This window comes from Lontra canadensis, unplaced genomic scaffold (assembly GCF_010015895.1).
Source record: "Lontra canadensis isolate GAN:19392208 unplaced genomic scaffold, GSC_riverotter_1.0 scaffold38, whole genome shotgun sequence".
NCBI classification, from domain to species: Eukaryota; Metazoa; Chordata; class Mammalia; order Carnivora; family Mustelidae; genus Lontra; species Lontra canadensis.
This window is the reverse complement of record NW_022631032.1, coordinates 17,018,882-17,033,460: the sequence shown is the minus strand read 5'-3', so window position 1 is coordinate 17,033,460 and position 14,579 is coordinate 17,018,882. Positions and strand designations below refer to the sequence as shown.

The 14,579-nt window shown below is 38.2% G+C and overlaps 1 protein-coding gene across 1 annotated transcript in view; it reads left to right on the top strand.

Moving 5' to 3' along the window:
- The window catches only part of LOC116874762 (collagen alpha-6(VI) chain), a 144,835-nt gene that overhangs the window by 55,287 nt on the left and 74,969 nt on the right, over positions 1–14,579 (top strand). The window contains exons 11-18 of the mRNA XM_032869723.1: positions 2,951–3,105; positions 5,679–5,771; positions 6,984–7,037; positions 8,760–8,831; positions 8,918–8,944; positions 9,275–9,319; positions 9,409–9,462; positions 10,840–10,902. Coding sequence (XP_032725614.1) covers positions 2,951–3,105; positions 5,679–5,771; positions 6,984–7,037; positions 8,760–8,831; positions 8,918–8,944; positions 9,275–9,319; positions 9,409–9,462; positions 10,840–10,902 — 563 coding nt within the window. The remainder of the gene's footprint in view (positions 1–2,950; positions 3,106–5,678; positions 5,772–6,983; positions 7,038–8,759; positions 8,832–8,917; positions 8,945–9,274; positions 9,320–9,408; positions 9,463–10,839; positions 10,903–14,579) is intronic.

Below are 14,579 nucleotides of genomic sequence, written 5' to 3'. Positions count from 1 at the left end.
AACCCTAGGCAGCAGGTAGACTACAAGAAATTAGACATTTCCTCTAAATGACACCAGTTAAGTGGTATAATTTATGTTCCAGAGTTCCCCATGGGATCAGGCTGAAGCTAGTCTTCAGTTGAAATACTATCTTGCTCAGCTCCTTCCCCTGCCCTATCTTGCTTTCTTTACTCCTTCTAAGAGTGCTTTCTCAATAAATTGTAAGCATCTAAATCCCCTTCTCAGGCTCTGCTTCTAGAGAAACTGCCTAAGACACCTGCTTGGGTTGCTCCCAGGTTAGCTACTAGAACCTAGGGAGATCTCTCTTTCTCTTTGGTTCTCTCTCCTCAATCTTAAACAAATTGCAAAGTTAGCTGTATTTACAGCTGAAAAGTAAGACTTTTTATTTTGATCTTTATTTTCTAACGCCTTTTTTTTTTAATTCTTTCAAGTCTTGGACTTTATTTTAAATGATCTACAGTTGGAGATATTAATGAAGACTGAGAATAAGACACTAGAGTGTTTAATTTGGGTGGGTAGGGTTTGTTTGTTTGTTTGTTTGTTTCTATTTTCAGCTTTTCTTTTGTGGTGAAAAAGATGTATCTTTTGCAGACAACATGAGAGTTTTCTCCAGGAAGTTTCCTGCAGAACACACAGATTTCTAAGACCAGCCTTCTTTTTCCCAGCTCCCAAAGAAAAACCATTAAATGAGTTTCAACTTCAGAAGCTAGATTTTTAATATCCTCAAAAATTCAGAATCTTTGATGGGAGAGGTAAAGGGATGATAGCCATAATATTTTTTGAAGACTGTTGAATGGCTCTCGGTATGGAAAAGGAGTACCTCTAGCTCTTTTCACATGTTTACACATATATAATTCCAGTTGATGTGTGGCCCTATGATCCATTAACCTAGGAGAGCCTCCCTAATTTGGGGCCAGGTATTTGTACATATAAACTGTGCACTCATAATGACATAAAGACAAAAGGAGGCCCAGAGAAAAGGATACTCAGTGGTGAATGTAGCTTTATAAATAATCCACATGGATTAGGGTTTGAACTGGTTTAGTTTTTCTTAATATAGTGCTCTAGATTCTCCTCAATGACCCTTATATTCTTTCATTTACAAAATCCTTTCTTCCTTATTTTTATGAACTGTATTTTAGATCTTTTGACTTTTTATTGGATGAGTCTGAAAGCAGCAGGGTCAGAGTCCCTCATCCTGAGGAAAGCAGTTGCAAATAATAGTTATATACATGATTTGCTACAAATCAACAATCCCATGGTTCTCATAACTCTTAAATTTTTGCATTTCTTGGAACTTACAAGAAAAGTCAGATATAAGATTTCCCCCCGTATAAATAGATCCACTAGCATACCTTCTCTTGGTCAGTAAACTCCTTTGATGAGCTCAGCATTCTTTATTGTCTATTCCAGACCACTCCACCATCCCTTTTCTTCTTGTCATCCTCATTCCTGGAACAGTGACTAACGCCTTGTTTATTTGAGACAAGCCAGAGATATCAACACTAAATTGAGGGAAGTCCTGGTAAATCAGGACAAGTTGGACAGCCTATTCTTTAGTGTTTCTTCTCTTATTCTACTTCAGCCAACCTCTGTTTCCTCTCCTAGAACTCAAGCCTTAAGTATGCCCTTGAAACTTTATTCTCCCCATTTTCTTCCACTCACCCAAAATCATTCATTCAGAATCATACATACACTGAGACAACATTCTTAACTCTCGGGTCTGTGAACATTTCTTTATTCTAGTCCATTGGCTTCCAAGTCCCATCTAAAGATTTCTTCACTCTTCCATAATGAAATGAGAAAACTTATTGCCAATGGAGTCAAGTTTTCATAAAGCCAAGTTTATTCAATTTTAGGACTGCTCTTTACTCTGATTATGTCCTTAGTATATATATTTTTGTTATTATGTCTTTGGACTGTAGACTTTGGAATCAGGCTGTCTGGGTAAAAACCTAAAAATACCCCTCAAGCCAGTCATTTAACCTCTCCAAGCCTCCGTTCTCTTATCTGTAAAATACAGCTATAATTCTACATACCCATACAGTTGGATTTGTAGCTTACAAGTAAGCTAATGCATGGAAAGCACTTAACTGACTTCCAGGCACATAGTAACTATTAACGAATGAGAGCACATTGTTACTATGGCTACCTCCACCATAAGGATTGCCAAGGTTATTACTGGTATCATTTCATATTTATATCAATCGGCATTTAATCATTTCATGTTTGTATCAATCAATACTTTGCTAAATAGGTCAAAACCCTCTGTTAGTCCCTTCTAGTTTTCTTTGCAATGTTCTGATCTATAAAATTCCAGAATTTATGAGCTACGGCTCTGGATGATTATATGTCATTTGTTTCTAACTGCCTGACAAGAGGTCTCTTACAGTCTTACAGTCTCTCACTATAATTCCAACTGGATTCTTGAATCTTTAAGAGGTCTTTATAGCTGTGCTTCTCAAACTTTAATGTGCTTATAAGTCATGTGGTGATTTTATTAAAATACAGATTCTGATTCTGTAGGTAATTCTGTGTTTCTGAGAAGTTCCCAGGTGATGTAAGTGCTGCTGTCCAAGGATCCCCCTTTGAATAGCAAAAATTTAAAACATTTCCTTTCTTGATATATCATTTTCTCTGCATCTTACTATACTCTGTGGACCCTTTTTAAATCATTATATCTCACTTCAAATCATCCAGGAGCTGTAATTTCTGTTATAATATCCCCCTGCTTCCAATCTAATTAACTTTGAAAAATGGAATTCCATTTGTTCTCTGAAGATAGTCTTGTCACTCATCAGTTTTACATTGCATGGTTGGGGGAAGTAGACAATGAAATGAGTGTTCCTCTTGCAACTGGTTTCCCAGAATAACAATGTAGATACATAGGCAAATAGATTAAAATAGCCAAACCCACCTCACATGGAGAACTATAAACTGTGTTGGATAGGCCTGAATGCCCTCGTAACCATTGCTCTGGATGGAGCCACTGATTCCAGTGACCTGGCTGATCTTCTCTACATTGAATTCGGGAAAGGGTTTGAGTACAGAACCCAGCTCACTATTGGAATGAGGGACCTTGGGAGCCGACTGTCAAAGCAACTGGTAAGTGACTTAGAAAAGTCTCGTTTTTTTCAATTTTCTGATTGTTTTGTATATAGATTTAATATTTATGCTGACAAATCTGAACTGATTTTTGTTCACTTGAGTGTGAAAAAAGGCTTCTGAATTAGTGAACAGCCTAAAGAAGAGGGTGTTTTGAAAAAAATAAGGTAATACAGTAGAGATACATCGAAGCATGTTTAGTTACTCTACTTGGCAAAAAAGGAAAGAAATTGATAGCACCTACAATCGTGCCCAAATTACAGTCACAGAATGTAATGACAGAGTGAATCCACTGCTCCCTCAGCCTGCTGGTTTTCACATCCCTCGTGGGTCCTAAGTGTCACAGCTCACCGCAGTGAGTATAATTTTCGTGTTTAAGACATGTATTTTCCGGGCAACACGGCTGGTAAAGGATAGCTGACTGCACTTGGAGTTCAACCAAAGGAAGAGGCCCCTGCCCCGATGTTGGAGGAAGAGCAGAGCAGCATGATGATTGACCCCCTGTGCCGTACTGTGTGCACAATCCAAAGCTTTGTAAAAGTCTTGACTGCAATGTTTGCCTTGTGAACTCTCTTTAGAACCAGATGTCTACATGGATGCATCCAGTCCCATTTCTTTCAGCATACAAGGATTCAAACTAGAGGGGTGAAGGGTTTCACCTTCGTAACTGGCTAATAATCTCCCATTTGCTTATGATTTATAACTTCTATAATCAGCACATCAAGACACTTTCCAATAACATGCTAGCTCCTATTTCTCACCTGTAGAATTTGTATGTAAAGAGATGTTTAAACACCATTGTTCAGTGTGGTAATTATGTAAAAATAATTATTTCAAGAATATGGAAGTTCTGATGGAATTGCTTTCTACATGGGAAGACGGTGTCTTTTTTACAAAAGATCTTTTTTTCCTACTATTTTTGTTTTCCTGTCTTTGAAATCTGTCTTGGTAATTCATAGAGGGAGGAAGTTAATTCTTCAAAACAAGCCAGTCAGTTTTTCAATATCACATCAGTGCAATACGGTGTAAAAAAAAATAATAATAAAAATAAAAAACCTTAATTTTAGAAATAGATCAATTTTAACATTAATAGTAAAAGACCTAATGCTGTAGGGTGTTATTGATCCAAAGAAAATTGGTATTATCTAATAGAAGATCACAGAATCCAGTTTGTTATCTGATTTCACACATTTCAAGTTTTATTGGTTTTTCTGACATTTTCAGGGGAAATTTTTTTTCTAATGGCTGAAAAGTAAAATTATATAATAAACACAAGTACAATTGCTAAGTGATTATTATAACAAAAGATTTCCACTTTTCATCACACTAGAATTTTTTTTAAAGATTTTATTTATTTATTTGACAGAGAGAAAGAGATCACAAGTAGGCAGAGAGGCAGGCACAGAGAGGGTTGGGGGAACCAGGCTCCCCGCTGAGCAGAGAACCCGATGCAGGGCTCAATCCCAGGACCCTGAGATCATGACTTGAGCCAAAGGCAGAGGCTTAACCCACTGAGCTACCCAGGTGCCCCATCATACAAGAATTTTGATGGGAAACTTTTCAACACAAAGATTGATTCTACCCCACCAAGGGCAAGCATGGTGTTTAATGCAAACTGGATTTTCCTAAAAATAAAACTTGTGGGTTAATTGTAGAAATGTAGTGGAATATGTCAATTTTTTAGAAGATGACTAGGTTCTGGATAAAATTCACTGATATTTTTCAATATATAATATGGTTTTTTGGCCAGGGTATAAAGGGGAATCTTTTCCCCATTCCCCATCCTCTATAGCAAGGGTTTGGAAATGTTGAGTGTGTAATTGGTGTTTTTAAAATCCTGTCACACGAACTTTTCTGGAAGTGTTTACCATTGGACTCCATTCCAAGCACTATGACATCAGGCACTGTTTAAATTCTCTAACACAAAGATTTCATGAAACAGGGAAGGGAGAAAACAGCATTCATTTTATTGAACAAAATATTGGGGGCAAAATTATATATATAAGGTGAGCAGCAACACCATGGTCAATGCTGGGATGGGGTGGGAACAAGAGACCACAGTAGTAGATTAGTAGATTAGATTAGCATTTTGAGAATTGTATTAGTAGATTAGATTAGCATTTTGAGAATACAAAAACCTCTTTGAGGAAACAAGCCATAAGAGACTCAACAATAGAAAACAAACTGAGGGTTGAGGGAGGGAGGTAGAGAGTAAGTTGGATGGTGATGGGATTAAGAAGGGAACTTGTTAGGATGAGAGCTGGGTGTTGTGAGAACCACTGAATTCTACTCCAGAAACCAATATTGTACTGCATGTTAACTACATAAAATTTAAATTGGAAAAGTCAGCTTCTTTGAGTTCTCTGAAGTCCTCATAGGGTAGAGAATGCAGACCACAGAAGGAAGGATAGCAGCTGAAGAATGTCTCATGCACTGTATCTGGAGCACAGTTACTTTAATGGGGAACAGGTTTCTGAAACTGTGGAAGAAGCCTGAATGACACTGTTGAGCGTGTATGTGGGATTTGGGAAGCAGTGCCACCCAATGTCATGAATTTCTTACTCTTCCCCAAGGTTAATGTTGCTGAAAGGACATGCTGCTGTTTATTCTGCAAGTGCATTGGAGGGGATGGCATAATGGGGGATCCTGGACCACCGGGGAAAAAGGTGATTTTAGTTAAGATTTACAGTTCACTTTATTTGAATGTTGTATGTCTTTCAGACATGGGTTTAGGTAGAAACAAAGGACGATTTTCACTTCTAGATAGAGCCTCTGAGGTAACTACTTATTCTCCATGACAATTAGATAGTCCTGGCTTTCCCTTGGCATTCTAAATGGGAGTCTTCTCAAAAGCTTTCAGTTCAAGTGTCCGGAGGAACAACTGCCAAGATTCTTGATTATCTAGTGTTCCAGCAGTGATGACAACAACCCAAGAAATCAACTGTGATCTCGGTGTTGAATAATGAAAACCTCCTGAATACCAATGTCATTTCAATTTCCACTTTTAATGACTGCAGAGTCATTTAAATGAAGTAGGGAATGTTTTGGGTAGTCTGCTGATAAGCAAATTAGATCAGCTCACCCTATCCTCACAAAAGATGTGGCAATGTTTCAGTCAGCTTTAGCCAGACCGAAAATGTTACAGATAATATGCTCAAAATTGCCAGTCATAAAACAATAGATTTATATATCTCCTAAACAAAAAAAGTATATATACTCTTATAAGAAATATGATTTGGGGCTTTAGGAAATGCTAAAATATGTGCAGACATAATATGGGTGTGTTTAATAATTTCAATACTGCTTGTTTACATGTGTGTTTGATTTGTGAATAATTTGTAGATAGCACCATAACTCCCAAATCAACATGCTCATGTCTCTAAAGAAAATTTTCAGACTATTTCCTGAATCCTTCCACTTGATGTAAGGAGAATGGTAGATTTTTTATATTTAAAGCTGGGCTCAGAAAGAATGAAAAGAAATGTGTGTGGTCTGTTTTTCTATGTGTAGCATAAATCCTAAAAAAGATTTTTTTTAATAAAAAGAGGATAATTCTAGTCTGTCAAGAGCAAATATAGCTGTGTTCACTGGAAGGTTTGTCTGAGAAAAAAATATTCTAGTTCTATATATAGCCCCAGAGTGAGTTATGGATGGCATTATGACCCACACATTGCACATACCCTTGAGTTATCTGGATACTTGTTTCAAAACTACATTTATTTTTATGTGTATAAATGCAGCCTAGGTTGTGGAGATAGGATTTTTTTTCAAACTCCTGTAATTCTACATAAAGTAAAACTATAATGAAAGATTTTTTGCTTGATTACCTTTGGTTATTGGTCTGTGAAGTGCTAATGCAGTCTTCGTTTTATTTCCAGGGATCCCCAGGTTTTAAAGGCAGTGAGGGTTATCTGGGAGAGGAAGGCATTGCTGTAAGTCAAGGGTTTTTTTAAGCCTCTATTTATTCCTGAGAACATATCTACAATAGGAAATAATTTGTGTCAATTCAGAAGGAAACAAAAAAGAATTCTTGTGCAAAATCTGAGGTCTTTTCTAATTCTCATTGGGCTTTGCTTCTGGTGGTCAATAATGGTTTATTAACCTACTGTCTCCTCTTTGGCTGTTCACCAACACTGCTCAATGAACTTAATGCAGAAGTTATTTTCTTCACCAGGGGACTCAAATCACTGCCATTTCCCCCTTCCTGATCCATTTCACACAGGTAAACCAACCCCCACATTATTTATCAAGGACCTCTACTCTTTTTCACATCCATCCATCCATCCGTCCACCCATTCATCCTTCTTCCTTTCTTCCTTCCATCTATGTATTCATTTAACAATTATATATTGAGCATCTTACCATTTACCATAATAAATGAACTTCTCCATTCATGTATTCATCTAACAAATATATATTAAAGCATTCTACCATGTTTCAGGCACAGTGCTAGACTCTAGAGATAAAAAAAAAATAAAAGAAAAAATATGATTCCTATCTCAGGTAACTTCAGACTAGTGAAGAGGCAAATGAAACAACCTTGTTTCTAGTTGCTATACATAAGGATTGTTCCAATGGTACAATCAGGTGAATCATGGCAAAGCACAGCAGAACAAATACTTAAGAGCCTTGGTAGCAGTTGAGGCTTGGGAAAGGAAGGCTGCGAATAAGGGGTAATGTTTGGGTAGACATCTGAAAGACAAATAGATATTTCTTCAGGCAAAGTTTGTGGGAGAGAACATGTTATTAGAGAGAGAACAATGTGTTCAAGGATATGACTGAGTCAGAATTTGTGTGTATATGTGTAGAATGGCACCTAGCCAACCTGATTGGAACCCAGGACACAGTGAGGAAGTTATGTGGCAAGCAAGACCCAGATTATAGTGAATCTTGACTATCCTACAGAAGATTTGGTGTCTTCCAGTTGATGGGCAGTCATTGAATGATATTAAGCACAGGAGTAAAAAATGATGGGGGCATGGATTTAGAGCATACTCAGGTGATGTATTGATGCTAATAAGGCAGGGGTTATAGGTAGAAGTCTTGCAGTAGTTGGCGCAACACAAAGCAGTCCTAATCTTAGTTGGGGGCAGTATGAGTGGTTAAGGAGGATGAATGTATGTAATTGTGACCTGGGGAGAGAGAAGCAGAAGATGACCTCTTTGTTTCCAGATCACAAGACTGCACAGACTAGTGGGGTTACCAAGACAAGGATTGTAGGAACGACATTTGGTTAAAGACAGAAAAAGAAGGAAAATGGTTTTTTGGATTAGAAATCATGCTTAGATCTTCATTAGATCTAAGAACATCCTTCATTAGATCTAGAACGTCCTTCTTTGGGACCTCACCAATTCTTCATTATCTGTTCCTGGGATATCGCCTGAAATTTTGACAATACGTTTCAGCTGTCACTTGTTTGTATGTCTGCTTTATTTAGGTAGCACCCTTCCTAGGGCAGTATCCAGGTGGGATCCAAAGCAAAGGTCTGTCATCAGAGTAGTTCTAATTTACTTCCATTCTCAGGTTTAATAAGCATGAATTCTGGATTGTAAACCACGAGCAGTTATGCATTTTTTCCAACACAAAACTTGTAAAATTTCTAAGAATCCAGAGTACAATGGAAAAAGCTCATCCAGGTATGTTCTCTTTCTCAGGGAGACCGAGGAGCCAGTGGCCCAGTGGGAGAGCAAGGCACTAAGGGATGCTATGGTGCCAAAGGTCCTAAGGTAAGAGCTGCATAAGGCATTGTGAAGTCCTCCCAACATCACTTCCACTTTCTTACACTAACCACTGCTGTCCTTTCTATTTTCAGGGAAACAGGGGACTAAATGGACAGGAGGTATGGTACCAATCATATCCATTTATCTGCCCATCTGTTACCTAGAAATATTTTTATTTTTTGAAACTACTGACCAACTACTGACCAACAGATCATGCAAATGAAATTTCTCTTGATCTTCCTTTATTGCCAGCCACTGGATTTTGCTTATTCTTGTCTTTTATTGCAGGCAGGGTGTATTATTTGTTCACAATTTCTATTATTTGGCCATCTTTGTTATTACTTAGGACTAGGCTGTATATGGAAGACAAAACTAGACTTGTCAGGTGTCTGACTTCTTTCCACATAAATGTGTAATACACTTTATTCTGCTCACATCTGTCTTTTCAGGGAGAAGTTGGAGAAAGTGGAATTGGTGGATTAAATGGAGAACAGGTAGAGCCTTTTCTTTGTCCCAGAAAGGCCCTTCTGAGCTATTTCTCATCAAGGAGATGGAAATTTGAGTTTATGTTTCTGTTTTTTAGGGTGAGAGTGGTGTTCCTGGAGAAAAAGGAGATAAGGGTGATGAAGGATCCCAGGTAGGGATTCAATAAAGAGACAGCAAGAAAAATGTCCTGGCAGTTAGAGGTGTGACCAACAGAGTAGAACAGCTACCCTAAGCATATCAGTCAGCGAGTGCCACAAAACTGCTTTGTCACAATCAATCACAAAACCTCAACTGCATACAGCAATAAACATTTCTTTCCTGTGTATCTAAGGTTTGCAGCCCAGATCCCTGGTCTAGGCTGAGCGTGGCTGACCTTGGCTCATCTATCTGTAGGTTGGCTGCTGGCTTTATTCCACATGTCTCTTATCTTCCTCCTAGGATCAGGAAGCCCTGTCTAGCTATGTTGGCCTTCACCTTTTCATGGCCATGGCAGATGCACAAGGGAACAAGTAGAAACACACAGGTTCTCTCAAGGTCTCTTAAGGCTTAGATTTGAAACTCTCACAGCAACACTTCCATCTGTTGGTCAGATTAAGTCATGGCCAAACTCGGGGCTTAGGGATTCATGTCCCACCACAGCTAGAAAGCATTACAGAGTCACATGGCAAAGGGCATAGATACAGAAGTAAAGAATTAGGGCCATTAATGAAAAGCAGCTACCACACTAAGAATGGTAGCAGGGTGTTAATAAGAGTCTGTAGTGTGGGTCGGCACATTGAAAGTGTATGCCACACATTCCGATCTAGAATAGACACTGATGGCAGCCATATTGTCATCATCCACTTTGTCTGCCTTGGGAGAGTGAACAGCTGAGTCAGAAACCCAATTTCTAGCGGATACAACCACCTTGAAGAAATTAGATAACGTCTCTGAATCATAGCTGCTTCATTAAAGATACAATTATCATATGGTTTCACTTATTTGTGGAGCATAAGAGATAACACGGAGGACATGGGGAGATGGAAAGGAAAAGGCAGTTGAGGGAAGTTGGAGGGTGAGATGAACCATGAGAGACTATGGACTCTGAAAAACAATCTGAGGGTTTGAAGGGGCGGGGGTGGGAAGTTGGGTGAACCTGGTGGTGGGTATTATGGAGGGCACAATATTGCATGGAACACTGGGTGTGGTGCATAAACAATAAATTCTGGTACACTGAATAGAATTAAAAAAAAATTTTTTTAATTTTAAAAAAGATACAAATAATACCTGGTTTATAAAGTAGCTGTAAAAACTAAGACAACAAATATGTCTGGAACAGAGATTTCATCACTGTGGTAAATAATTGAGATCACTCTTAGATTATTTATATGATGCCTGAAACTATTTTTTTGGTTGCCCAGCTTAAAAAATAACTCTACTAGAAAAAATTTAATTATTCAAATCAGGGAGAAGATAATTTTGCTTTTGCTTTTACTAATGTTATTAAAAATTCTTGTCTTGTCCTTCTTCTGATCTGTATTATCTTTAGGGCAGCCCAGGAAAGCGAGGGGTTCCTGGTGACCCAGGTGCAAAGGGCCTGCGAGGAGACCCTGTAAGTGTTGGGGCTGTGTGGGCTGTGAGCTAAACAGGGCTTGGTTCCCATCAGCTTCTTATAAGGAGAGAAACCCACTTAATGATAGTACAGTAGCAATCCTGAGTTCAGATCATCCATCACAGGGACAACTCTTGTCAAATTTTAAAAGCAGTTCCCTTGTGCTGGGTCCTCTTCATCTATGGAATGAGCAGGGACAGTGAGAAGATCTTGTCCATCGCTGGAACATTTGTTTGAGAATACATATTCAGAATCATTATCATGCTTTGGAGCCATGAAGGAATTACAGACTCCTTCATTCTCTTCCTCTGAGTACCTCAAAATATAGATAGGGTGGAAGAAACAAAGCCATCTCTTTTCTTCCATTCTCTAAGAGTCTTTTTCAATTAAGAATATGAGCTTAATTTTCTTGAATCCAAGCACAGCTAGGACTATATCAGGCAACACCTGATATGACACAGAGGTGCCCGCTCTCCGAGATACAACCTATCTGAATAGGCATGACCCACACCAATGTACGGGACATGCCAGGTCCAGTGAAACATCAGTGCCATGGGACTTCCGTCACCCCACCCACACAAAAGTAAGTCTCCCAAATCTTAATGAATTAAGATTTAGGTTTGTTTATTAAACTTTTCTGCTGAGATATAATTGACATAGAACATTGCATAAACTTAAGGTGTTATAAGGTATTGATTAGGTAACATTTATATATTTCAATATGATTACCACCATAGAGTTAGCTAACTCCTGTATCGTGTCACAGAATTATCATTTTTTTGTGTGTGTGTGATGAGAACATTTAAGAGCTAGTCTCTTAGCAGCTGTGAAGTATATACTCTTGTTGTCTATAATCACCATGCTGGGTCTCTAGAACTTAGTTTTGAACTATAATATCAGAAAAGTACACATTGCAAATGCACAGCTTGATGAATGTAAATGTACCTGTGTACTCAGCACCCAAGTGAAGAAATAGGACATCCCAGAAATCACCCCCCCCATGTCTACATCGGTCATTACCAGCCCCACCCAAAGGTAATCACTGTCCTAAAACCATAAATTAGTTCTACCCATGTACCTGAACTTTAAGTAAGTAGAATCGTATGGGACACTCTCTTCTGTTTCTGGCTTCTTTGGCTCAAGTTTATGCTTGTGAAATTCATCCATGTTTTTCGGGTAATAATAGTTCATTCAGTCTCATTAAACTTAAGCCTTTTTAGCCAGTTTTCCAAAAACTTTGTACTAATTCACACTTCCACCAGCAACGTACCATAGCAGTGTACTACACACACATATCGGAATGGCTAAATTTTTAAAAAGCTGACAATAATAATTGCTGAATTATGGATGTGGGACAACTGGGACACTCACAGGACTTTGTATACTGGAAGAGGAGTTACTAAAGACAATAGATTGATCAGAGAAAGAATTTAGGGCAACAGATTGAGAAATATAAATGTTAGGTACACATCGAAGATAACTGTTTTAAAAGCAGAGGAATTTGCACTTGAAGACTACATTGTTTAAGAAGTGATTTTTTAAAAAAAGATTTTATTTATTTGACAGACAGAGATCAAAAGTAGGCAGAGAGGCAGGCAGACAGAGAGGAGGAAGCAGGCTCCCTACTGAGCAGAGCCCAAGGCAGAGGCTTTAACCCACTGAGCCACCCAGGCGCCCCTAAGTGATATTTTTTTGATAATAGTCTGACGACCTGAGAATTTTGAAACAACTTCAAGGTACGTAATTAGAAATCAAAAACTATTGGGGCGCCTGGGTGGCTCAGTGGGTTAAAGCCTCTGCCTTCAGCTCAGGTCATGATCCTAGGGTCCTGGGATCGAGTCCCGCATCGGGCTCTCTGCTTGGCGGAGAACCTTCTCCCCCGCCCCACCGCCCGCCTACTTGTGATCTCTGCCACATAAATAAATAAAATCTTTAAAAAAATCCAAAACCAAAAACTATTCATAATAAAATAATAAATAGTAGTTCAAAAGACATTTCAGTCATCTATATATGAAGGCTAAAATTTCCTTGGGATATTGTTATAAAATTGCCATGCACTTTGGTCAGAACACCCCCCCCACCCCGGCAATTGTCTGCTAAGTTGTCTGTGCAATTCCTTAACACTTTCAAAAGAATCTGAATAATGTAAGATGGTTTTATTCTTTTTAATGTTCTATGACTTTGAGATGGCTGAAAATTCAACCTGCTAGAACTTTGTGATGTGCTGTTTGTCACAATACTAATTTTAGATAGTTTTTTTAATGCATGATAATTCTTCCCACCCACTTGGGAGTATACATCTCAAATTGAAGACAATTCTCTGAGCCTTTTTATATGTGGTTTTTATGGGTTACTATTTCAGGAAAAATTTGGGAGAGCAAGATTGATTGAATAACTGGAACCCACACATGATCAGATTATTCATGGGAATGCATACTAATGGCACAAATTCCTAAAATTCTGTGCTTATTCAGACAGAACTTCCGATCATGTGAAAGCTAGTTTGGGTGTTTGGAATTTCCCATTTTTAAAAATCTCATATAATCTCATGTGATACAGGGGGAAAACCTGAACCAGATCATTTGAGCTACAGAATTTAGTAAGGTTCATCATTCTAAACCATATCATTATTAGAAGCCCATGTTGAATCATAAATTTGCTCTTTGGTCCAGTTGCATAGAAAGAACTTGAAAGACTGGACAGATCATATTCAGACTGACTGAACAACCAGAATGTTCTGTTCTGTAACATGTAACTTTTTAAATGCCATCTCTTCAATTAAATAATTTGGAGTTGGACCTCAATAAGTTATTTATACATCCAGCGGAATAAAATTTTGCACTTTACATGATCTTTTCCTTTTTTGGCCAAAATACAATTCTCTAATATTGTAATTTAGGTATACCCTGCTTGGAGAACTTAACAGACAAATATTTAAACTTAAACCAGAAATTGTAGAAAATAATCTTTGGCTTTGGTATATGGGGGAGAGAATGAATTTTTCACATAAATTCTGGTAATCTCAGCTATAAAGTAAATTCTAAGTTCATCTTTTTCTCTCTGATAGCCTACAAACTCTGTAAGCATAGAAACTATTTATTTAAAAATCTTTCTAAGTATTTGTAACAATGACATGTCCCTGTTGGTGATCTCAAATTACTTATTGATTGATGAAGTTAATCTGGGCTGCTGTCAGCTAAACAGCCCAGCAGCTGGCACTCAGCAGGACTGGATAATTCTTGTCCCCTCTCAATTTATTGGAGCATTGACGGAACTGACTGGCTCAATTGATTGTCCCAACATCATGGTGATACTGCCCTATTGGTGGTCCTAACTATCCAAGATAGAAAGCTTTCAGTTTGGCCTGCGAAGGTTAATATCCCACAATGAGTTCCTGCTAGAATGTTTGTATGAGTACTGGGGGAAACTCAAGACACCAGAATTTTCTGAAAACTGGAAAAGTAGCAGTGAACATATGGGGCTAGAAGACTACCAGTTGTCCAAGAGAAGAAAGAGATTGGATGGCAGATACAGTCCTCAGTGCTTCTCAGTGTACTTATGTTCTTGTGGTAGAACCCATTATAAATGTCTCCCTTCTCCCAAAGGTAGGGGAGAGTAAAATTCTAACAACCTCAAGTATAAACTTGTGTAGACCCCAAGAAAGAAGAGCAAACATT